This window comes from Trypanosoma cruzi, genomic scaffold (assembly GCF_000209065.1).
Source record: "Trypanosoma cruzi strain CL Brener 1047053516623 genomic scaffold, whole genome shotgun sequence".
Lineage (NCBI taxonomy): Eukaryota > Euglenozoa > Kinetoplastea > Trypanosomatida > Trypanosomatidae > Trypanosoma > Trypanosoma cruzi.
Genome location: NW_001849472.1, coordinates 18,417 through 39,711, shown reverse-complemented (window position 1 = coordinate 39,711; position 21,295 = coordinate 18,417). Strand labels below are relative to the sequence as shown.

At 46.5% G+C, this 21,295-nt stretch overlaps 10 protein-coding genes across 10 annotated transcripts, besides 27 other annotated features; all 10 read left to right on the top strand.

The window, feature by feature from the left end:
* Positions 1 to 1,726: part of a sequence feature (heterozygous, non-Esmeraldo-like haplotype) that runs on past the window's edge.
* On the top strand, positions 291 to 4,709 carry Tc00.1047053506559.100 (multidrug resistance-associated protein, putative; the record flags this gene model as incomplete). Its single annotated transcript, XM_816699.1, has 1 exon — positions 291 to 4,709. One exon carries the CDS (start codon positions 291 to 293, stop codon positions 4,707 to 4,709), a length of 4,419 nt encoding a protein of 1,472 aa, XP_821792.1.
* Positions 855 to 876: a microsatellite.
* Positions 1,727 to 1,775: a sequence feature (areas merged during assembly that could not be assigned to a particular haplotype. This can correspond to areas where the two haplotypes were merged or to regions with more than two copies in the genome that were merged during assembly.).
* Positions 1,776 to 16,249: a sequence feature (heterozygous, non-Esmeraldo-like haplotype).
* Positions 4,873 to 4,902: a microsatellite.
* On the top strand, positions 4,984 to 5,709 carry Tc00.1047053506559.80 (NAD-dependent deacetylase, putative; the record flags this gene model as incomplete). The annotated part of the gene is made up of 1 exon (XM_816697.1): positions 4,984 to 5,709. The coding sequence occupies one exon, from the start codon at positions 4,984 to 4,986 to the stop codon at positions 5,707 to 5,709; it is 726 nt and encodes a 241-aa protein (XP_821790.1).
* Positions 5,926 to 5,946: a microsatellite.
* On the top strand, positions 6,153 to 6,626 carry Tc00.1047053506559.70 (hypothetical protein, conserved; the record flags this gene model as incomplete). Its single annotated transcript, XM_816695.1, has 1 exon — positions 6,153 to 6,626. One exon carries the CDS (start codon positions 6,153 to 6,155, stop codon positions 6,624 to 6,626), a length of 474 nt encoding a protein of 157 aa, XP_821788.1.
* Positions 6,686 to 6,734: a sequence feature (C-rich).
* Positions 7,006 to 7,027: a sequence feature (AT_rich).
* Positions 7,148 to 7,289: a sequence feature (T-rich).
* Positions 7,714 to 7,746: a microsatellite.
* Tc00.1047053506559.59 (ubiquitin, putative) lies at positions 7,760 to 7,996 on the top strand (the record flags this gene model as incomplete). Its single annotated transcript, XM_816732.1, has 1 exon — positions 7,760 to 7,996. The coding sequence occupies one exon, from the start codon at positions 7,760 to 7,762 to the stop codon at positions 7,994 to 7,996; it is 237 nt and encodes a 78-aa protein (XP_821825.1).
* On the top strand, positions 8,553 to 9,461 carry Tc00.1047053506559.50 (hypothetical protein, conserved; the record flags this gene model as incomplete). The annotated part of the gene is made up of 1 exon (XM_816693.1): positions 8,553 to 9,461. One exon carries the CDS (start codon positions 8,553 to 8,555, stop codon positions 9,459 to 9,461), a length of 909 nt encoding a protein of 302 aa, XP_821786.1.
* Tc00.1047053506559.40 (cardiolipin synthetase, putative) lies at positions 9,786 to 11,705 on the top strand (the record flags this gene model as incomplete). The annotated part of the gene is made up of 1 exon (XM_816691.1): positions 9,786 to 11,705. One exon carries the CDS (start codon positions 9,786 to 9,788, stop codon positions 11,703 to 11,705), a length of 1,920 nt encoding a protein of 639 aa, XP_821784.1.
* Positions 11,867 to 11,889: a microsatellite.
* Positions 11,922 to 11,967: a sequence feature (A-rich).
* Positions 12,214 to 12,256: a microsatellite.
* Positions 12,288 to 12,318: a sequence feature (AT_rich).
* Positions 12,479 to 12,502: a microsatellite.
* Positions 12,522 to 12,571: a sequence feature (A-rich).
* Positions 12,699 to 12,724: a sequence feature (AT_rich).
* Tc00.1047053506559.30 (hypothetical protein, conserved) lies at positions 12,812 to 14,152 on the top strand (the record flags this gene model as incomplete). The annotated part of the gene is made up of 1 exon (XM_816689.1): positions 12,812 to 14,152. The coding sequence occupies one exon, from the start codon at positions 12,812 to 12,814 to the stop codon at positions 14,150 to 14,152; it is 1,341 nt and encodes a 446-aa protein (XP_821782.1).
* Positions 14,256 to 14,281: a microsatellite.
* Positions 14,300 to 14,325: a sequence feature (AT_rich).
* Positions 14,521 to 14,542: a microsatellite.
* Tc00.1047053506559.20 (hypothetical protein, conserved) lies at positions 14,657 to 17,803 on the top strand (the record flags this gene model as incomplete). Its single annotated transcript, XM_816687.1, has 1 exon — positions 14,657 to 17,803. The coding sequence occupies one exon, from the start codon at positions 14,657 to 14,659 to the stop codon at positions 17,801 to 17,803; it is 3,147 nt and encodes a 1,048-aa protein (XP_821780.1).
* Positions 14,848 to 14,889: a microsatellite.
* Positions 16,250 to 16,494: a sequence feature (areas merged during assembly that could not be assigned to a particular haplotype. This can correspond to areas where the two haplotypes were merged or to regions with more than two copies in the genome that were merged during assembly.).
* Positions 16,495 to 16,871: a sequence feature (heterozygous, Esmeraldo-like haplotype).
* Positions 16,872 to 17,472: a sequence feature (areas merged during assembly that could not be assigned to a particular haplotype. This can correspond to areas where the two haplotypes were merged or to regions with more than two copies in the genome that were merged during assembly.).
* Positions 17,473 to 21,295: a sequence feature (heterozygous, non-Esmeraldo-like haplotype).
* Positions 17,979 to 18,001: a microsatellite.
* Positions 18,293 to 20,002, top strand: Tc00.1047053506559.10 (uncharacterized protein; the record flags this gene model as incomplete). The annotated part of the gene is made up of 1 exon (XM_816685.1): positions 18,293 to 20,002. The coding sequence occupies one exon, from the start codon at positions 18,293 to 18,295 to the stop codon at positions 20,000 to 20,002; it is 1,710 nt and encodes a 569-aa protein (XP_821778.1).
* Positions 19,455 to 19,488: a sequence feature (CT-rich).
* Tc00.1047053506559.4 (hypothetical protein, conserved) lies at positions 20,353 to 21,295 on the top strand (the record flags this gene model as incomplete). Its single annotated transcript, XM_816728.1, has 1 exon — positions 20,353 to 21,295. A coding segment is annotated over one exon (943 nt), but the record flags the coding sequence as incomplete, so codon positions are not given.

Here is a 21,295-nt window from a genome sequence, read left to right as displayed (position 1 = left end):
CTCTATTTATTTCTCTCTCCCTCCATCTCTCTCTGTGTATGTGGCTGTCGATCCCTCCCTCACTGTCTGTCTAACTTTTTGCCGCTGGCATGATGCGTCATTTGTTATTTGCTGCTCGCCAGTTATTGTTTTGGTTTGTTTTCCGCAGCCCCCACTTCAGCCTTTTCTTTTCTTTTTTGCGGTGCTATGCATCGCGGTCAGTTGCAAACTGATCGGTGCGGCCCCCCACGTTTCCCCACCAAGGCACAGACACCGAAACTAAAGGGAGAAGTGTGCAAAGAAATTGGGAAATGAGTCGTAAAGAGCAGGAAAGTGTGACGACGACGGTTTACGCTGTGCGTTTAGTGCACGCTGTGGTGCTGTGGTTGGCGGTGGTATTCTTTGGGATATCTGTGGTGTTCCTTAAACGTCGTCTGCCGCGGGCTACTCCGATTTCTTTTTACTTCTGCTGTCTGTTGGGCATCGGCGGTGTTTTCGTCTCCGCCCTCTATCAGCTGGCCGGTCCCCGGTCTGCGCGCGGTGGTGGTGGTGGTATTTTTTGGGTGACTTGGGCGGGTCTTGTCTGCTGGCTTTTGCTTTTGATGCGCTCTGTGCGTCACGCAAATCTCCCAGACGTATTGTTTGTCTTCCTGTTGCTTGCGCTTGTGGGTATGGAGTGCACCGGAATAGTACTGCAGTTTATCTCCACTCGTTCTCGAATTGCGGACATTCTCATGGATGCGTTTATTGCGGTGCCGCACATGCTTGTCTTTGTGACGCTTGTGGGGTGGGATTGGCTGATGGTGAATGACATTGCCCTCGTGTTTCGCGAAAACACCCCAATTGAAGGAGACAGATACGAGGGAAATAATAAGGATGATGATGATGATGATGATGGCGGCCTTGGCCATGTCCATGACAAAAAGCCCCATGCGTTTTTTTTGCTTCCTCCTAGTCAAGATATTTTCATACAGAGCTCGGCCGCATCCTCCTTGTTTGGTGAGAGTTTGCGCTTTGATGGGCACACGTCCATCATCCGAACAATCGTGCGTCACTGGGGTCCGACGTACTTCCTGCTCGCACTCGTGCGTCTCTTGTATGATTTTGGTGGACTTCTTCCGGCGTATTTTCTTCGTCAATTGGTGGACAATCTTATGCAGGCGAAAACAAGTGGAAAGAAAGGGAAAGATGGAGGAGCAGACATCCACATGTCTATTATCAGTGTTCTGCTTATTGTTATAATTACCCTGACCTGCACGTTTCTTCGTGTGCATTACAACATGAAACTACAGAAGATGTCGCTTTACAACCGAAATCTTCTAACCATCGAGCTTTTTCACAGCGCAATCAGATGTCGTCGACACCAATTAGGAAACCAGAGAGAAGGGGAAATTATGAATTACCTTTCCGTGGATGTACAACGTGTTGCCGATGCTGTGCAAACAATAAATGATCTTTGGGCCTTGCCACTTCAACTGGCATTTGCCCTTTATTTATTGTATGTTCAGGTATCTTTTGCTTTTGTCGCCGGGGTGGTTGTCACAATTATACTCATTCCTGTAAATATGCAGCTGGCTAAGCGCATTAAACACGTACAGACCAGTCTTATGCGTGAGAATGACGAACGTGTACTGACTATCACGGAGATTATGAACAATATTTTATGCGTGAAAATGTGCGGTTTGTCACATATCGTGCAGCGATGGGTGGAGATTCCACGATCACGATACATGAAACATCTTTGTTGGCTTAAGTTTTTGGACGCCTTCTGTGTTTTTTTCTGGGCTGTCACACCCACACTTGTGTCACTTCTTACTTTCATCACGTTTATCTGGATGGGAGGAAAACTAACGCCTGGCAAAGCCGTCACCGCCTTGGCACTTTTTGGCTCCCTCATCCTCCCATTAAATGCGTATCCCTGGGTGATCAATGGCTCTGTGGAGGCGTATGTTTCTTGGCAGCGTTTAAAGCCTTTTTTTTTCAGTTCAAAAGATCAGGGCTGTTTTTTTGATGGAACCACATCGGTTATACCTGGTGCCGACGACGAAGTGGTGCTATGTGACGTGAGGGAAAACATAATAAATACAAATTTACTAGAAGAGGAACAGAAAAGTCTGCACATGCCGGGGGAAAATCAACCCCTTTTGCAGGCAACGAATCAACTCATGTGTGGTGTGCATCCCGTGGAACAGCATCAGTTAAATAGTCCTAAACAACGGCAAGAGATTAGCTCGGATGTTTTGGTCGACATTCAACAAGGGGATTTGATTTTAGCGGCATCCAGTGGAGATGATGTTTTGGAGCAGTTGTTTACGTTGCGTATTTCAAGGTTTCAGGCGTTGCGTGGTCAATTAATAGCAGTTGTGGGACACTCTGGATCGGGAAAAAGTGCATTTTTAAGTAGTCTGGCAGGGGAACTTATTATGACACCAACGTTTTCACTTACCGTTGCACGGAGTTCCATGGCGTTTGTAGAGCAGGCACCTTTTTTAATGACGGGGACAATACGTGAGAATATTCTTTTTGGGCTCGCATTTGATTCTGCAAGATACGAGTCAGTGATTAGGGCGGTGGCTCTTGACGAGGATCTCCGTCATAACTTTGCCCCAGATTTGGATCGTACATTTGTGGGCGATCGTGGTAGAAAACTGAGTGGTGGTCAAAAAGTACGTGTGGCATTGGCCCGCGCTTTGTATGCTAATAAGGATTTGTATCTTGTGGATGACTTTATGGGTTGCCTTGACACGACGGTGGCTCACCACATTGTCCAAGAGGTTTTTGTAACTGCAGCACAGCAAGGGAAGTGTGTCATTGTTGTGACTCATAATGAGGAACTTATACATTACGCGGATGCCGTGTATGAGTGCGCAGGTGGATGGCTCGCCATCACGGAGCGATCGAAAGCCACATCTGCCTCATCCCCCACATGGATGCCACGCGAAATGGATCATAAAGGAAAAACGGAAGAAGGAATAGGTAAAAAGACGGAGAATGATTCTATTGAGGACGCAAAACCTTCTTTTAGGGCCCTGGAGGTGAGTGAGCATGGGGTTATTGCCTGGAGCACAATGAATTGTTACCTTCGCCGCGTAGGTTGGGGATTAACGGTGTTTATTGTCATCTCCGTTGCCGCCATGCAAGTTGCTCGGAACGCGAGTGATCAGTACGTTGTGGTATGGTCGAAAGATGGCGACGGGGATACCGCCGCATTTATACATGTTTTAAGTGCACTTGCTGTAATTAATAGTTTGTTGGCATTTATCCGTGGATTTTCTTTTGCAATTGGAGGTCTACGCGCCGCACATCGTATCCACAACGAGCTTTTGCATCATGTTATGTCCGCCACTTTTCATTTTTTTTCCAATACACCACCTGGACGAATTATCAATCGATTATCAAGCGATATTTACACAATTGATGATTCACTTCCTTTTATTATTAATATTCTTTTGGCGCAGACATTTCTTCTTATGGGCTCAATGATGATTATTATTCTTAATTCCACGGGAATAATTTTATTGACTCTCATCCCACTTTCCCTGTTATATTACCGCGTTCAGCGTCCATACCGTATCGTTTCACGCGAACTGCGGCGTTTGGAGGCGGCAGCCCGTGCGCCAGTGCTTGATACCATGCGTGAAGTGTTATTGGGTGGAGTGGTGATTCGAAGCTTTGGAGTTTCTGTAGCTCGATTCTACATGCATCGGGTAAATGAGCAAGTTGGGGTTCTGCTACGCACACAATACAACGCAGTGATGTTAAATTCATGGTTTGCTCTCCGGCTTGAATTGGTGGGTATTTTGTTGCTTATTCTTGTTGGAGTGCTTGCTATTTATTACCATGGAAACTCGCACGCTCCCATGCTGGGATTGGCACTTGCATATGTTCAACCCCTGACATCATATGTAAATGGCGTTATTGGTGCGTTTAGCTCCACAGAAAGGGATCTTATCAGCGTTGAAAGAGTTTTGCAGTACTTTTACTTGGAACGGGAAGATGTCATGGAGAGGGATGTGCCTTTGCTTTCTTTTGATTCGTGGCCCACTCGGGGAAAGATTGACTTTGTAGGTGTATCTATGCAATATGACGATTCCGGCCCCAAGGTGCTGCAACACCTCACTTTTCATGTAGAGGCAGGAGAAAAATTGGCCATTGTGGGGCGAACAGGTGCTGGTAAGTCGTCTATTTTTCTTGCCTTGCTTCGTCTTGTAAAATTGACGGAGGGATACATCGCCATTGATGATATCGACATCTGTCAATTGCCGCTGGATGTCATTCGTACCCGTTTGAATGTGATCCCACAAAATCCAGTCATTTTTCACGGCACACTTCGTAAGAATGTGGACCCACTGGGTTTACACTCAGATGATGAAATCCGTGCGGCTTTGGCTTGTGTCAACCTTGCCGATCTTAGTCTGGATTCCAACATAGTTGACGGTGGCAATGTGTGTGGCGGAAAGCAACATCAAATTGCAGTCGCCCGCGTGCTGCTCAAACGATCGTCTCTTCTTCTGTTGGACGAACCCACATCTCAGCTAAATTCTGAGGCGGAATCGTTGCTTTGGCATGTTTTGGGCACCCACCTGAAAGAAACGACGCTGCTGTGTATTACGCATAAACTATCACACATTGATTTCTTTGACCGTGTGATTGTTATTGACAAGGGCCGCGTTGTGAATAGCGGCTCGCCTTCGATTCTTCGCCGTGATGGTGCATGGCCGTTTGCATAAAACGAGGCCTCTTCCCCATTTTCTTAGCGTTTATCTTGGGCTGAAGTCGCGGAACGTGTGGAGCACACGAAGGGGAATAAAGGGGAGGGTGGAGGTCATTGTGGTCGCTCGTCTGAAATAATGGCCAGTGGATGAAGTCGTGTATTGTGTTTCACGCTGACAGCTCTCTCTCTCTCTCTCTCTCTCTCTCTCTTTTTTTTTTTTTTAGGAAACATTTGTTTGTGTGTTTTGTTTTGCTGTTTTTGTTGCTTTTGCTTTTTAGCTCTGAGTGAATATGAAGCCGCGGCGTCAGATGGTGACCATCTTGACGGGTGCTGGCATCTCTGCAGAGTCCGGCCTATCGACATTTCGCGATAAGAACGGTTTGTGGGAAAACCACCGCGTTGAGGAAGTTGCGTGCCAATATGCATTTTTTCGTAATCCGCTGCTTGTTCAGCGGTTTTATAACGAGCGGCGAAGAGCGCTTTTTTCAGATTGCGTCGCACCCAATCCAGCGCATTTGGCTCTCGCCAAGCTTCAACGAGAGTACCGTGGAGGCCGTGTTGTGTTAGTGACGCAGAATGTTGATAATCTTCACGAGCGTGCGGGATCTGTATCGGTGCTGCATATGCATGGGGAATTGCTAAAGGTGCGTTGCACAGCCACGGAGGAAGTGTTTGATTGGACCCAAGATGTGGTGCATGGTACGAGCCGATGCAAGTGCTGCAATGCAGTGGATACGTTGCGGCCCCACATTGTGTGGTTTGGTGAAATGCCGTTACACATGGATGAAATAAATGCGGCGATGGATGAAACGGATCTTTTTGTCGCTGTTGGGACATCCGGTAACGTGTACCCCGCTGCGGGATTTGTGACGCGGGCGAGAGAAAAGGGGGCAAGGACGTTGGAGTTGAATTTGGATTCGGGAACGAATTTCAGTGAATTTGATGAATCCATCTATGGGAAGGCATCGGTGATTGTACCGGCATGGGTGGATAGGCTGCTTCAAGACGCGGTGTAGGAGTCTGTGGAACGCATGCCCCTTTTTCCTGCCACCATTCACCCTTTTCCTTCTCTTCACTAATTACTGAGGCCTTTGCCACTTTGGTTTCATTTACCTCTGATATATATCCCTTTTTTATTATTTGTTTTTGTTTTATTTATGTTTTCTTCCCTTCCGTACATTCTGTGCTGATGTTTCTAACGTTTTCTTGGTTGGTTGCTTGGGTTTTTCCTTTTTTCTTTTCTTTTCTTTTCTCTCTGTCTTTTCTTCGGCGCCCTTTTGCCTCCGCTGCAAGAAGAAGTGAAGTGAAGCTAAATTCAACCGAAAAAGAAGAGTAACGCGGAGCGTCTCTCCTAGGAAATTATTAAAGGCAAAGGAAGAAACCCCGAGGATAAGAAAAAAGGAAACATATACATATATTTATCTACTCTTTGGCAGCAGAGCCCCTTAACCACGGCCTGATGACGTTGCGCTCCGCCATCCGTTATATTGGGTTGGTTCAAATCCTTCTCATTTTCATTGCATCGGGATTTCAACAGATCTCCAACCCCGCGGTGAGTGCCGCCTTGTTGGCGAAGAGCAACTTTCCCACGATGTTGAAAATGGCTGGCGTTGGGTATCGACTTAGCGCCTCCGAATACACAACTTTAATTCAGGCGTCTGGTGCACTCTTTCTTGGTTTCTCTCTCTTTATTTTGTTGGGGGTGGGTCGGTGCTTCTTCGCCTTCATGTTGGCGTTGAGCACCGTCCTTGTTACAGTTGCCTTCCACGTGGACCCTGAAAACCCGGGGAGGATAAGTAACACGGATTTTTTTCACGTGTTGAAAAATATTTCCATTGTTGGTGCCCTTCTGTTTGTTGCAGGTAGCGGCCAGCGGACCCACCGTTTTTCGAGGGCGCACCAGGAGGCAGAGACAGAAAAGAAAAACCGTTAACCGCAATGGGAGTTTTTCTGTTGTTGTTGTTGTTCTGTTGACCCTCGTTGGGTGCACAAAGGGGAAGGGGAAGGGGAAGGGGAAGGGGAAGGGGGAGAGATAGAGGGATTTATTTTCATCTTTTTTTTTTATTTATGTGTGCGTGTGTGTGTGTGTGGTTGCTTTCTTTAATACTCGTATTTTTCCCGCCGCCTTGTTTTATTTCCATTTACACATTTCTTTTATTTCCAATGAACATGGAAGGCGCTCTGCGCGGAAGTTTTTTTGTGGCGCAAACAAAACGCACCGCGGGAGCCTCACGAACCACCGACAGGGGCTCGGAGGTGAAAAGGGGGGAGATCACAGTACGAGAGAAAAGAAGGGTGCGACGCACGGGACGTAAAAAAAAAAAATTTTTTTAAGGGTTTCTGCTGTTGGCATATGGCGGGGGACAAACACTGCAATCAAGAACAGAGGAAAAAAATGAAATGAAATGAATGAATGAATGATTTGAGGAAACAAAAGACGGAAGTGCGTCGATGGAAAAGAAGAAGAAAAAGAAATGGAAAGAATGTAAGAAAAAGAAAAAAAGGGGGGATGTGACATGGTAAGAGCAGTGGAAAAGAAGAAAAGCGGCTGAAATAAAAAAAAAAGAGGTTGGAAGAAAGGGTTAGAAAATAAAGGCGTGGAAGGACCCTTGTGGTCTCCATGACTGCACGTGTGTGTATGTTTGTGTATCTGTGCTCATTTTCGACCCTTGTCTCCGATGAAAAAATGTGAAATGGTCTGTTTTTCTGCCAGATCCATTTGGAGGCTTTTTTCTCCGCCCTTTGGAGCCTGCGGCCTCCAATGACCCCAACAGGTGTTGTCTTCTTTTCCCCATTTTCTTTTTTTGCCTCTTGCTTTCACGACTTTTAATTGTGGTTTAACCTCTCCCATCAAAGCGGGATCGTGCAGGTGAAGGGAGGTTGTTTTAGGGAGGGGGGGAAGAGGGGAAGGGGATCCAGCCAAGGACGAAGAGAATATAAATAAGAGAAGGGAAACCAAAAAGAGGAGAACAGAATTGAGGGAGAAGGCCTCTTTCTTTTTTGTTTTTATATTCACCCCCAAAGGAAAAGAAAAAAAAAAGAAAAGAAAAGAATAAGTAAAATTTTATGCTCGTTAAGGTGAAGACGGTAAGCAACAAGGTGATTGAGGTCGCATCGCTCAATGAAGAGAACACCATCGCAGAGCTCAAGGAGAAGTTGGAGGAATCAGAGGGCATTCCGGGCAAGATGATACGACTTGTGTACCAGGGGAAGCAGTTGGAGGATGGAAAGCGTATTAAGGAATACCCCATCGCAGCAGGCGCAACTCTGCACATGGTGGTGGCACTGCGCGCCGGAACGTGACGTGAGGTTTGTTTCTTATTGCCGTTTGGGTGTCAGGAGGGAAATAAAACACGAAACTCACAAAGTGAAGTTTTTTTTTTGGTGAAAAAAAGTGTTAATAAAAAAGCGAAGCATCAGGGAGTTTACGTCTCAATGTGGCGCCTTAATCAAGAGCGTAGAATGGGACTAGCGTGACTGCAGTGTCTTTTACTCCCTTTATTATTATTATTTTCTCTCTCTGAGTCTGTATCTGTGCGTCATCTCCTTTATGCGGTGTCGTAAAGGGTATTTTATTGTTTGGTTGTTGTTGTTGTTGTGTTTGTGTGTGCGGTTTGGCTGAATCACTCTTTGATGATTCAAGTGATTTGGGAATATCTTCTTCTGCGAGTTGTTTTTGTCTTTTTTTTTTTTTTGGCTGTGTTTCTTATGTCTTTTGGGGAGTTTCTCCCTGTTTTCTCTACTGCGTTGGTGCGTGCATCATGAAAGGACACTACTTTTGTTGTTGTTTTTGTTGTAGTTGTTGATCTGAGGGAGGGGTGAGGGGGATTGAATAAATAATTGTGTATGGGTGAGGCAAATGTCATTTTGGCCTTTCCGTACAGGCAATGATGATCGATTTCAAGTGAGCAGCAAGGAGGAAACAATATACGATGCAATCAAGGGTGAGATGCCTCCACACCGCTATGAAACAGAAGTCAGTAATTATTTAGAGTGGCGCTGGCGTAGGGGTTTAATCCAAAGTGTCTTTCCAGTGACATGTTATAGTGCGGTATTGGGTTTAGCACTGGGTTTTCGTCAAGCACGCTTGGAAGGACGATATATCGGTCGCTATAGGGTGTTATGGCGCTACAGTTCCACATTTGCTGCGGTAGGACTTTTGACCACAGCGTTCCATCATTTGCTTGTAGTGCGTAATAAATATAACGATCGGATGCATTATCCTATGATAGCTGGAGCATCGGGTGCCGTCGTATTGACAATGGCATCACAAATGGGAACCATTTCCCAAGGCATGCTTGCTGGCTCCTTTATCGGGGTTCTGTACACAGCTGGTTGTTATGGCATGACGTACTATCACAAGCGTCGTTTGAAAATTTTTTTGTCTCAGCAGCAACTGCAACAAGTGCCTATTCACAGGGTATCGCCCGAGTTGCAGCCCATGTACAGGGCATACCTTTATGACAACAGGCCATTGGAGGAGGAAGATTTTCTCAAACGACAGGCCGTTGTCTTATCGTTGGGCGAAGAAGACGTGGGGTTGGACGCAAAACGCATAGTCAGCAACATGGTTCCCGAGATTGTGGACTGGGTGAACTTCCCCGATTGGTGGCCGCTGAAGTTTCCTACACAGACAGAGGAGGAACGAATGATTCTTGAGCGCAAACGCCAAGAAGAGGTAGAGCGGCGGAAACGCCTTATTTTGGAGTCGGAGGATGGTGCCTTGTTGAAGCGCGTCAACAGAGCCAAAAATTACCGAGATGCGTAGCGATTTCTGCGGGTTTGTGTGGGAAGGGAAGAAAGATTGACCGTCCAGGTGGAGGAGAGGAGCGGTTGATGTGAGTGAATGTATTTTGGGTGGCACAATGACTGCAAAAGGAAAGCCTTTTCTTATGGGAAGTTTTTTTTTTCCTTGAGGAAAATAAAGAGGGAAAAGACAAAAGGAGCAACAACGACTCTTTTTCGTTGTTGTTGTTGTTTCTTAGCTATTGGTGCACACATAGAAATAGATAAAATACATTCACAGAGAAGGTGAGAGAGAAGGAGGTGCAATTCCATCGATTGTTTTGTTTTTCCTCTGCCGTTTTAGGGGATGCCAACGTCTGGTTGTAAATTTCGTGTAGCGCTTCAGCGCTTAAATATTGAGAGGCTCCTCCCTCCTCCCTTGCGTGAAAAGAGAGGCAGCAATACAGTTGGCCGTATTAACAACAATAGCGGTGGTGTCGAGTTGCGTGAATCTGTCAATAAAGATTTTAAGGACGTGTGTTCCGCTGTTGGGAATGGTGCTCGTGGGGTGTATTGCAATGGGTTGTCCTTTCATGTGCGGTGGGACCGCATTCAAAGAAACCTGGCAGTTTTAGGGCGTGTTTCGAATGGGAACACGGTGGTTCCTTATCGTGATAGTGCTGAGGCCTTTCGAGTCATGTGGAAGGCTGTGGATGAAGCCAAGCGAAGTGTTCTTTGGCAAACATACATTTGCAAGGATGATCTTATTGGCCAGATGACAGTAGAAAAAATAGCGGCTGCGCAGCGCCGTGGGTGTCAAAGCGAGTTGCTGTACGACTGCGGCGGAAACATCACGGGACGACGTCGTCTCATTGACAAGCTCAAACAGTCTGGGGCCAATGTTATTGAACATCGCCCTGTTTTACATCATGTTTTGCCGTATTTGTTTGGGGGCATGAAGTGGGAGCGCAGTCCTGCCATCCGAAACCACCGCAAGATCCTCATTGTGGATGACAAAATTGGTTTTTGTGGTGGACTGAATATTGGCAATGAATACTGCGGTAGGAGCCAGGGCGGGACGGGTCGCTTTCGCGATACACATTGCTCGGTAGTGGGCCCGGCTGTGGCACACCTTCGTGAGGCGTACGAGGACACGAAGGCACCAAAGCCGTGGCAGTGGAGCTGGACACGTTGGCGAAAAATTGCGTCCACGACGATGGCTCGTCGCTACAAGCAAGGAAGAAACGCGACAGATGATCTTCTTGGACCCATGACAAAATCTGTGCAGCAAAGAGGAAAGTTGTACCTGCAACAACAAATGGAAAGGGCCGAGGAGAAGAGGGTAAGATTTATGGAACGCATTCGATGGAAGCGGCAGCGCGAGCGATTAGAGTTATTTATGCGGTGGTATCCAAAAAAAGCCGCGAAGTTGTTACCACAAAATTTGGTTCATGTTGACGTTGAAGATGGCACTAAATTTCCTACGGAACGCGCAGTGGACACCGGGGCATCAACAGTTATGAAGCAAAGGATGGAGCACTATCGTATGCGTGCACTTAACAGAGCCAAGGCGGCGTTGGAACGACGGTTAGCTGAAAGAGCACTGTCCAAGGCGCCACTGAGTGATGCGGATCCTGTTCCTGGGGCGGAGGAATATGGCAAGATACGGTCCAATGCTACTCAGATCATATGTTGCAACCCTCACACACGGGACTGGTCGATTCCGTATGCCTTTTGGCAGGTTTCTCAAAAGGCGCACCGACGATTGTGGGTAACAACCCCTTATTATTTGCCGCATCGAAAATTGTTGCGTGCTATTCTGTATGCTGCTCGTCGTGGTGTTGATGTACGCATTCTTGCTGGAAGTAATTGTACAACCGACCCTTGGTTTATGTGGCACGCGTCGAATTACATTACCGAACGACTTCTAGCCGCAGGTGTTCGTATCTATGAATACAAGGGGGATCAGATTATGCATGCCAAGACGGTGGTGGTTGACAGTATTTGGTGTTCCGTGGGAAGTTACAACTGGGATATGATGAGCAACAAGAACATGGAAGTCTGCCTCTGTCATTTGGGGTATGAGATGGCACGGGAAATGGAAGGCCATTTCCTTAAAGATCTGCAGACAAGCATCGAGGTAAAATATGAGGAGTATCAGCGTCGTTCCTTTTGGCTTCGATTTACTTCTTGGTTTTTTTATGTGGGGCTTCAAATTGCGGAGAAACTGACGTTTCGCACCTTTTGGGATGCGGACCTCTCTTCAAAGGTTGACGATCTGGACTAAACGTGCGGTGCGCCTTCTAACACCTTTCCTACGCACAGACACACAAACAAACAAAAAACGATATCAATGGCACGCAACAACAGCCAATAAAATAAAAATGGATGGCTGAAAAATATGCAGGAATGTGTTTATTGTTGTTGTTGTGTACCTTTGATATCTTTTCTCTCTCTCTCTCTCTCTTTCTACTTAATTGGTTGGGTAATATTTCTTGGCTGCTTTTTGTTTTCCCTTTTTTTTATGTTTTTGGTTTTTCCTTCTGTTTGTTCTTCTAGAAAAGATGTGCCTTCGATTGTGGAGCCTCAGGAAGCCTGCAATAGACATGTGCATTGATATATACATGCAGACAACGGCTTCCTGTTGTTGCCGTTGATGTTCTTTCACGGCACTGTTCCACATGATTTTTGTTCGAATTGGTGAATGAAGAACGACCGGCTTTTTTTTGTTTTTTTTTTTTTTCGTTTTGGGAGAAGGAGGAAAAAAAAACAGGAAAGAAACGAAAACGAAAATTAAATAATAATAAAAATAATAATAAAAGTAAAAAAAAAAAAAAAGGGAGGGGTCAGTGGGGGGAGGGGCGGGTACAAAAATTAATTATTATTATTATTTTTTTTTTCCCCCCTTCTTTCCGTCATTTTATCCCTTTCCGTGACGATATTTGTATAGATATGACTTTGTGTGTGGAACGCAGCGAAATTTGTGCGTTTTTTGGCAACTGCGCCGGATGTTATTTGGTGTTGGTGATGCATTGAATGCCGGTCATCTTTTCTTTTTATTGTGTGTGTGTGTGTGTGTGTGTGCCAGGGCGGTGTGAGCCTCTTTTTTTTTTTTTTTTTCTTCTTTCTGCCCTTTTTCTCTTTCTCTTTCTTGTGGCTGCGGTTGGCGTGCGCAGGTTTGAAAGACAAAAGGAAGAAATTTAGTCAACGGTGCCTCTTGACAGCGTCTTTGACTTTACTTTTTTATTTGTGTGTTTGTGTGTTGTTTTATTTCCCATTCTTTTTTAAATAAATAAATAAAATTTTGCTTTGGGTACTTATCATCACAATTATCGTTGGTCACTGCCACTGCGGCTGCAGCTTTGCATCGGGACAGTTGGCGCCCCTACTGAAATGAAAGGTGCCGGAGAAAGGAGCTTCCTCTCTCATTTTTTGCGTGCAAGCGGCCATGGCGGGGCTGTGGACGACGTGTATCTGCTGCTACTGACGGCAATGAGACGACTCACACGCGATCTTCGGGACCTCGTTTTCAGAGCGGGCATGTCGCCTGCACGTCGTGAGGCATGTGACAAACTTGTTGAGGACCTGAAGGATGTTATCAAAGAAGTGGCGGCTGTTCCTGAAGACCGCGTCGTGGGGACCACTGGCGAACTTAAGACTCTACACGTCTTTAGTCACGGCAGCTTCGTTATTGACACGGCCCTTTATGACTCGGCTGTTGACGTTACGCTCGTAAAACAAGTGCATCCCTCTATAGACTACTTTCTGCGAAGGAACGTTGGCAATAACGGTGCGCAGAAGTTAACACAAATAAAGGGACTGTTAAGAGCTTCTATAGCGAACACGGAGGCCTCTATTCTTTTGCCGTATCCCTCATGCTATTCCTTGGCGCTGCCATTGATGCAGGAGCAAGACTTACTGATCAGCATCAGGGATGTTTTTGTCGGTCGACTGGGGCTGCAAATAAAGCAAAATGCCGCATTTTGTAGTAATAATGCACGGACACTTCGCTTAATTTCCCCGGCAAACCACATTGACGTGAATGTAACGGTTGACCGAACGGAAGCCGTAGAGGCATCGGCAGTACTGCAAGAACTACTGAACGACAGCAAATCAGCACACCCCGTTATTATTTTTATGAAGGTGATTCTAAAACAATTTAACGTTCATTCTTCGCAACTCACCCCGTATGTCTTAACATTGATGGTTGTTGCCTTCTCTAGGTTTTGCTCTTACATGTCTCCGTTGTTCAGTTTTAATTATTACCCGCATACACGCGAGACAGTTGAGCCAGGATATCTTTTATTTTCCTTTCTTAGCTTCTTCAGTCCTCTTCCGCGGGGGCAATTTGACCCAACACAGATGTGTCTTGTCCCTATTCACCCGCACGGTGTTGTTTACGAGACGAACGAAGGGGATCATTTGTCACAATTGGGTAAGAACGTTGGCGGTATTTATTGGCGTGTCATGGAGCCAACAAGGCGTGGTGACAACGCCGCAGCCTCGTGTGTATTGATTGATAAATCTCGTGACTTGTTTGAGCGTATTCTTGTCGTTTTGCTTCACCATTACACTGGTGTTGTCTTTACTTGTCCAGTGTTTGTTGACGATGCCCATGCACAAATTTTAGGTGCGGAGGAAGTGCCGAAGACGGAGAAGATTCCCATCGACAATCACCTCATATCTCTTTTGCTTCGGGATTGGTGGCTCAAGAAACAGAGTGAGTTTGTCTAGTCACTTACTTCTTTTTTTTTTCTTTTGATTTTTTTCTTCACACGGGCGTGGGTTTTCGGTGGTGCTGATCGGATAACGTGAACTGCTCTGCCTCCCATCTCACTTCTTTTCTTTTTTTTTTTTTTTTTTGGCGAATTATAAGGCCGCTTTTATTTTATTTTTTTTTTTTTTAAGGGGTTTGACGCTGGGAGGCGACATGACAGCAGAGCACTGGGAGAGGGGAAAGAAGATCAGGGGCGCATGTACGGTTTTCCCGTTGCTTGGAGTGTTTGCCGAAAAGAAGTGCGAGCCAAGGCATGACTTTTGTGTGCGTGTGTGTGCCGTCACTTACGGCGATCATATATGCGGGGGGCATCTTTTTTATTTTATGTTGTTGTTGTTGTTGTTGTTTTAAAAGTATTTTTTTTTTTTTTTTGCCATTCTCCTGCTCCCAGTCTCTACAGTCACGCGCACTCTCTTTTTTCTCCCTCTCTTTGCGTGTGTGGGAGTTAGGAAATAGAAGGCATGTGGAAAATCCGAGTGTGGAGTGCATTTTCCCACCGCACACTCACCCTTGCTTTACAACGGCTTGACGTGGTGTCTGCGGCGTCCGCTCACTGTTTCTATCCAGCATGGCATGTTGCAAGGCGAGAATGCACCACAGGGAGTGAAGGGCATCCACTCCAATCATTGAAGGATGCCGACGCACCACCACAAACAACAACAACAACAACAAAAATATCAACTACAGCATCAACGAAGAGCAATGATATCGACTGGGACGACAACACTGTTGTGGAGGAAATTAGAAGCATCCTGACTTTGGAGCTTTTACCAAGAAAAGGGTCTTGTGATGAAGGGGGTGACAATACCGTGCCTCTTTATGCGCTGTTTCGTGCACTGGGGCCGACTCTACGGTCGCAGCTGCAGAATTCCTCATTTGGGGCACTTTCCAAGGCAGTGAAAAGCAGGCCCGATTGGTTTATTATTAGTGCAGATGGCGCCAGAGTGGGACTCACAGACGCTGCGTACTCATGCCGTGCGACCAATCACGATGCGATTGAGAGCAACAAGAAGGGCATTGATGGCCTTCGACAAGACAAAAGTTGTCGTGCGAGCACCGCCGCTTCAGGTAATGTCATGCAAACGCCTTGCCTCGAGAAGCGCGCGATCACGCGTTCAAAAAGTTATGTGTTGGTGCGCGGATGCTTTGGATCGACCCCGCTGGATGTCTTAAAGCCACCTCTCACGTCCGCGGAGATTGAGGAGTGGAAACTTACACGCATTCTTCTCCCTGTCACCCTGTATTTTCTTATGGACAAGGAGCCGATAACGCTTTTTCCGTATGGTGAAAAGCCACGACGTTTGTCACCCGATCTGGAGGAAGCCGAGTCCCTTTATGTATCGAAGGGACTTTTTCCACCCTCTGAAGTGGCAGCCGCATTTGTGCACATCACACCCACGTTTTTTGTGGAAACTCGTCACGTTCTTGCTGCGATGTCTCCGGATGTGGCTCAGTGCTTTGAAAGTCACATTTCGAAGGATCGCGTCGTGGATCTTTTCTTTAAAAAGTATCCCATGATATTCAAGATTAAGACGGGCAAGTTTCAGAAGACGGCGGTGAAACTAAATCTGGATTTCAGTTTTATTCAGAATTACCCGGGGTGTGGGAGGGCGGATCGTTTATTGCGTCGCCACAACCAGGAGTACCGAGCGACAGTAGGCGGAGTTGTCTCGCGACAAATCACCTCACCCTCACGTGAACAAGAGAAGCAGGGTCGTTCAGGAGAGTCTCATGTTGACGTGAAAATTTTCGAGATTCTTTTACGAAATTTGCCTCGGTTTCCGAGCGACAAATCACTTTCAGGAGCAGAGCTGGAGGAAAGACGTTGTGCGCCAATTCCCCTGGTGAAGTGGATTGACGGTTTCGCTCAGGAGGATCTGGACGTACTGAATAGTGTCCCACAGCGGCGGGTGCTAACATTACTAACGCGATACTCACATATCTTTCAGTTGGTGTGCCGAGGCGAGGATTCAAACCTGTTTGCGGAGCATATGTATCTGAATTCGTCAAAGAACTCCAACACACCACGACGCGCTCAACGGGACGATGGAAGTAAGAATAGTTTTGTGCGGCCTTTGGATTCAACGTCCGTCTGCGAGTTAAATGAGATTCCTCACGCAGATGAATATACTGTTGAGGAGGAGAAGGCGGATAAATTGGAGGCAGACACACCGCTTCCACCTGAAACCGAAATGAAACGACGGGAGGCAAACATAGCGGCGGCGCTACGAGATGACTTGATTGGTGTGGATGACATTCTCAGCTCTGATGCGGAATCGGTACCGACATTGACAGACGAGGGAGAGGATACGGAGCTGGGCGACAAGTTAAATACCGATGAAGATGAGGTGTGTTCCGCGGAGGGTGAAGAGGGGGGTGAATTCTTTGACGCGAACGAAGTTAAGGAGGAGGAGGAGGATGTTGATGGTGGCGAATCGCAAAGGAATTTGGAGGAACGTGGAGGAGATGGTGTAAAAAAGGATCCACCGCTCACGGACATGTCATACGCCGATGATGAATCTGACGGTCCTTATATCCCCTCCCAGTACGATATCATTTATGTCCGACGTCTTCCAAGAAGAATTGCGCCACGAAGTCTGAGTGACTACAATGCCGCCAATTCCCCGGAGCCAGAGTTACTGCAGCATATTGCCTCGTTTCTTAACCCACCCCCTTCCTTGCGGGAAGCAAAACAACAGATTATGCAGTCGAATAGAAAAGCACGCAAAGTCCCTCTTTTTACCAGCGGAAGTGCTGTCGGCCCGTGGCGGTGGGTGCCGATTCAGCGCATTTATGCCTCCCTAAGTAAAGAGCAAAAACGTCTTTTGCGACCCTTTAAAGGACTTGTTCACTTCATGCGACTTCATGGTGAGATCTTTGAAATAAGCATGGACTTTTTGCATGTTATTGCCCATGATCCAGAGGGACAAATTGCACCGTTTGTCCCAACACAACTGGTTTTCCATAGCGAGGATCGGGTGCTTCTTCCACAGAAATTTGATGATGATGAGAAATCAAAGGCGTCGTTGATAGCGGATTTGGAGCGAAATAAATTTAAGAGTATTTTGGGTGCCAGTCAAATTCCAACGGATCGTCCACAATTGTTACTGCTGGATCCATTGAATCCCGTACTTAATCATGAGATATTATGTGAGGAGGTTTCTCTTTTCATGCCGGATCACCCTGTTCCGCTTCATCAGTTGATTAATCGTCTACCACCAATTTTGAAGGCGGCACTTTCTTTGCGACACAAAAACAACTTTAAGACCAGTAAGCATCTAAAGGTGTGGAATGAGGGCAACCGCACGATGCTGCAAAAGAGTCAATTGGCCGTGCCGGAGTCGGCTTTGATGGGCGAGGAAACTATTTCTGTAGAGGATGCTATTGAATCGGTACGTGAGGTGATACCAGATGAAGGTGTGATGATAGGACATCTGCACCGTATGCTTCCCTATGCAGCTAAAAAGACGTTAAATACACACTTTGGAAATGTCTACAACGCCATCCTTGGGTATCCACAGTACTTTTATATTGAGAAGGTGGAGGAAAACAGATCAAACAGCACGGTTTTTCTTGTTGAGCGTCTTCAAGAAGAGATACAATGTTGAGAGCCAAGTAAGAAACCTTTTTTTTTGTTTTGGGTGTATTTGTTTTTCTTACTGAGGCGCGTTTATGCTTGCGAGAATGTCCTGTTGGAAAATGGAAGAGAAAAGGATGTTCACCTTGCGTGCTCTCCCCTTTTTTCTTTTTTTCTCTCCTCATTGATGTGTAGTTTTATTTGTGTGTTGTTGTTGTTGTTGTTGTTGGAATACGAATCTTCACATCTATTTATTTTGTTGTTATTATTAAACTGGATTGATTCCTGTCGTGGCGATATCGTTATTGCTTTGAGGGGTTGTAAAGATAAATTGAGCGAGTATGTGTGAGAGTCCACGCGCTGGAGTCAAATTTGAGTTTTATCGCGTTCTTATCCTAACCCGTTTTTGTTTTTTTTTAATATATATATCCCTCTTGGCCTTTGCTTGGGGGTGAATGTGGGCGGGTATTTCTTTGCCTTTCACACTTCTTAGGGGCTTCGTGAAAGGAATATTCGTTTGATGGACGAGGTGCTCGATGAAGAGGTCGGCGTACCGTACTTAACTCCCGGACAGGTCCCTTTGCAAGCAGCAGCAGTCTTACCTTTTTTAACACCACCGGCTGGGGCGCCGACCTTCCCTCGTTTGTACGCGGCATCACTGGGGGAGGAATACATCGATACAGCGGAATGCGTTGAATATGCATCGTCCAATGACGCTGGATTTATGGTGAAATCTTGTTTTGTTCTTGTGGGTTACGGAGGTGTTTTATGCGGATGTTTGGCAGACAGTCTTGAGCCCAATGAACCCACTGCGCAGCGCAACTTCACTGAACTACTTGAGGCCAAGATAAATGAAACAAGAAACACGGATTATTCTTTAGATACCATAACCTTTATTCCATTCTTTCCCGATGATACGCTGGATCCTGCCTTGGGGTCTTTGTTGGGAATCTTCAGTGTGGTAGAAGATCCAACGTGGTGTCTTTTTGTTAGTCATGCAAAAAGAGAAGAAAATGGAAGTGATTGTATTTTACATGTCAAGATATTGCGCATTCCCATTGTTGAAGAAGCAGATCGACTACACAGGGCTTTGAATTCCTTGGTTCTCCATCATTGTGGTGGGCCAAATGAAAATAGCATTTGTCGGTCTCTCATGTCAGTGGAGGAACTTTTTGCCACTGCGCGCAAGTACTCAGATTGTGTTGTTGCGGGGCCTGCATGGGACAGACTATTTTCTTTGCGTTTGACAAATGAAGAAATTTTTTGCATTGCAAAAAAAATGATATTGAGTCAGCCGACTTTTTTAATGGACGTCAATGGAACAAAATTGGAGGAGATTCCGCCTTTGGCAGTTGCCGTGAGGATTGAAGCGTTCACGAATGTACCGAAATCGGAAGGTGAGTCGGGAGGAGTTGAAAAAGCCGTGGCATTGGAGGAGAAAGGGACCGCGGCGCAACAACGTGAGGTGCTGCGGGAGTTGGCATCCGTGCGGGCGCAGTACCGGGCCGTTCTTCGTGAGGGAAATGATCTGATGGCTTGCATCGATGAGGAAGAGCACAGGTGGAATAAGATTGAGATGCATCGAGAAGAGGAGCAGCGCAAGCGGAAGGAACACCCGGCTGCGCCGCCAAGTGAGCACGATGAACACATCAGGAAGAATGTATGCGCATTAGAGACTCTGCAGCAGAAGAGGGAGAAGGAGGAGGGGGAGGAGGAATCGGCACAGGCGACCGCGCGGGCGTTTGTGGCAGAGAAGAAAAGGAAGAAGACGGGAAAGGGCAGTCGTGGCGGTGGTGGCAGTGACAAGAAGTTTGCGTCTACCAGCAATTTTACCAGCAAGGAGGCTGAAATACGGAACGTAAGAGCTCACAACACGGCCCTTCGCAGACTTCTTGAGAAATTAGCCCACGAGCTGAAGGAGGAGGAACAGACAATGGAGAATTTGTCTATTGACCTCCGTGGATTTATGAGCGACATCAACAAACTAGAAAAGGCAAAACTCCTCCTCACAGTTGAGCACAGTATGCTCATGAATACCACCGCCCGTCTGCAGCAGTCCTTACGGGATCAGAAGGAAAAGCTGCGCCAGGAGCAGGAGGCCGCCGCCGCAGAGCAGAGGGAAATTTCAAGGCGTCTTCTGGTACAAAAGGAGCGTACGAAAAAATCACTGCATGTGAAGAACGGCACCACGGAACTTCTTCATCGACTAAAAACAAACCTGAGCAAATAGGTGGATGTGGTTTACAAGGCTCCATCCTTTTTTTTTTATTTTTTGCTGTTCTTTATCGTCAATTGTCTTTTTATTATCGATCACATACTTTGCCTTGACGCCGTAACTTCCCCTGCATCGCGTGCCTCTTTTCATTAAATAACGGCACAAACGCCATTTGATATGAAGTATTATCAAAACAAAATGGTGTTTGCCCAGACATGTATCCTCACTGCATTTTTCTTTTAGTCACGTTACCCGCTTCAATTATCTCTTTTGTATTCTTTTTTTTCCCCCTTTTTTTTGATGTGTACTCCTCCCTGCCACGTCCAAACTGCACACACGCGCGACACTGTGAATGCAGAGGCTGTATGAAAAGGGATTTGAACCCCAACGCTGGTGAGTTTCACCCGACGGGTGGGCGACTCACCCCAAAGCCCTCATTAAATGAGGGGGGTAGTCGTTCTTCATCCTTGCAAGGTGGCTCCGCACCCGCCGCAGCTTCTTCGTCCCAACAGAATAACGCAAATCCTAATGATAGAACGCCCTTTCAAGTTTCCGAGGGCCTTGTAGAGGCATGCTACTTTGTGCCAGCGACACGATTCTTAATGGATTGTCGCGCCGCATTCTATGAACACCCGGAAACCACTAAATGTAAGCACATGGAATTTGAACGTCTACTGCGTCGTTGCTTTTTTGGAGCACATGAAGCCAATGAACTGAGCATCTCCTTGGCTTCTGCGTCTGGTCAAAATAGACCATTCTGGGTGTCGTATTCTGCGGCCTATTTTCGGATGGCGCACGACGTCGTACAGGAGGTTGAACTTGGGACGCCCTGTCCTTCCACTCAACTGTTACCCCCGGCGGCGGCAGGCGCTTCACTCGCAATGCCGATGATTCCACCTAACTTGACAAGCTTCACAAATAACTCGACGGAGGAAGAAAGGCAACGTGAATCTCTTCGTGAAGTTTATCTGTCAAGGCTTCGACCTGTCGTTCCGTATTCTATTCGCAAGCAACTGGCTTTCCGTGCCAAACGCCCTGGCGTCGATTTACAAGAGGATGTGACGAGGGCTATGACTTACGCTCTTGACATCTTTTTTTTCTTTACGCGGTTGCAATTTCTTCGGTTTTTAGATGCATCTTCTGGACTAAGCTACTCTGCATGTGTTCAATTTTTAACCAGACTACGCGAGCGTTTGATGAAGCCGGAAGTGGCCGATTCCTTTCTAAGTGTTGCCCTCGTCCTGATGTTAGTTTCCACCGCTCACATAACGTTTGCACCACGTGGCGGTGAAAGTTGCTCTCCACGAG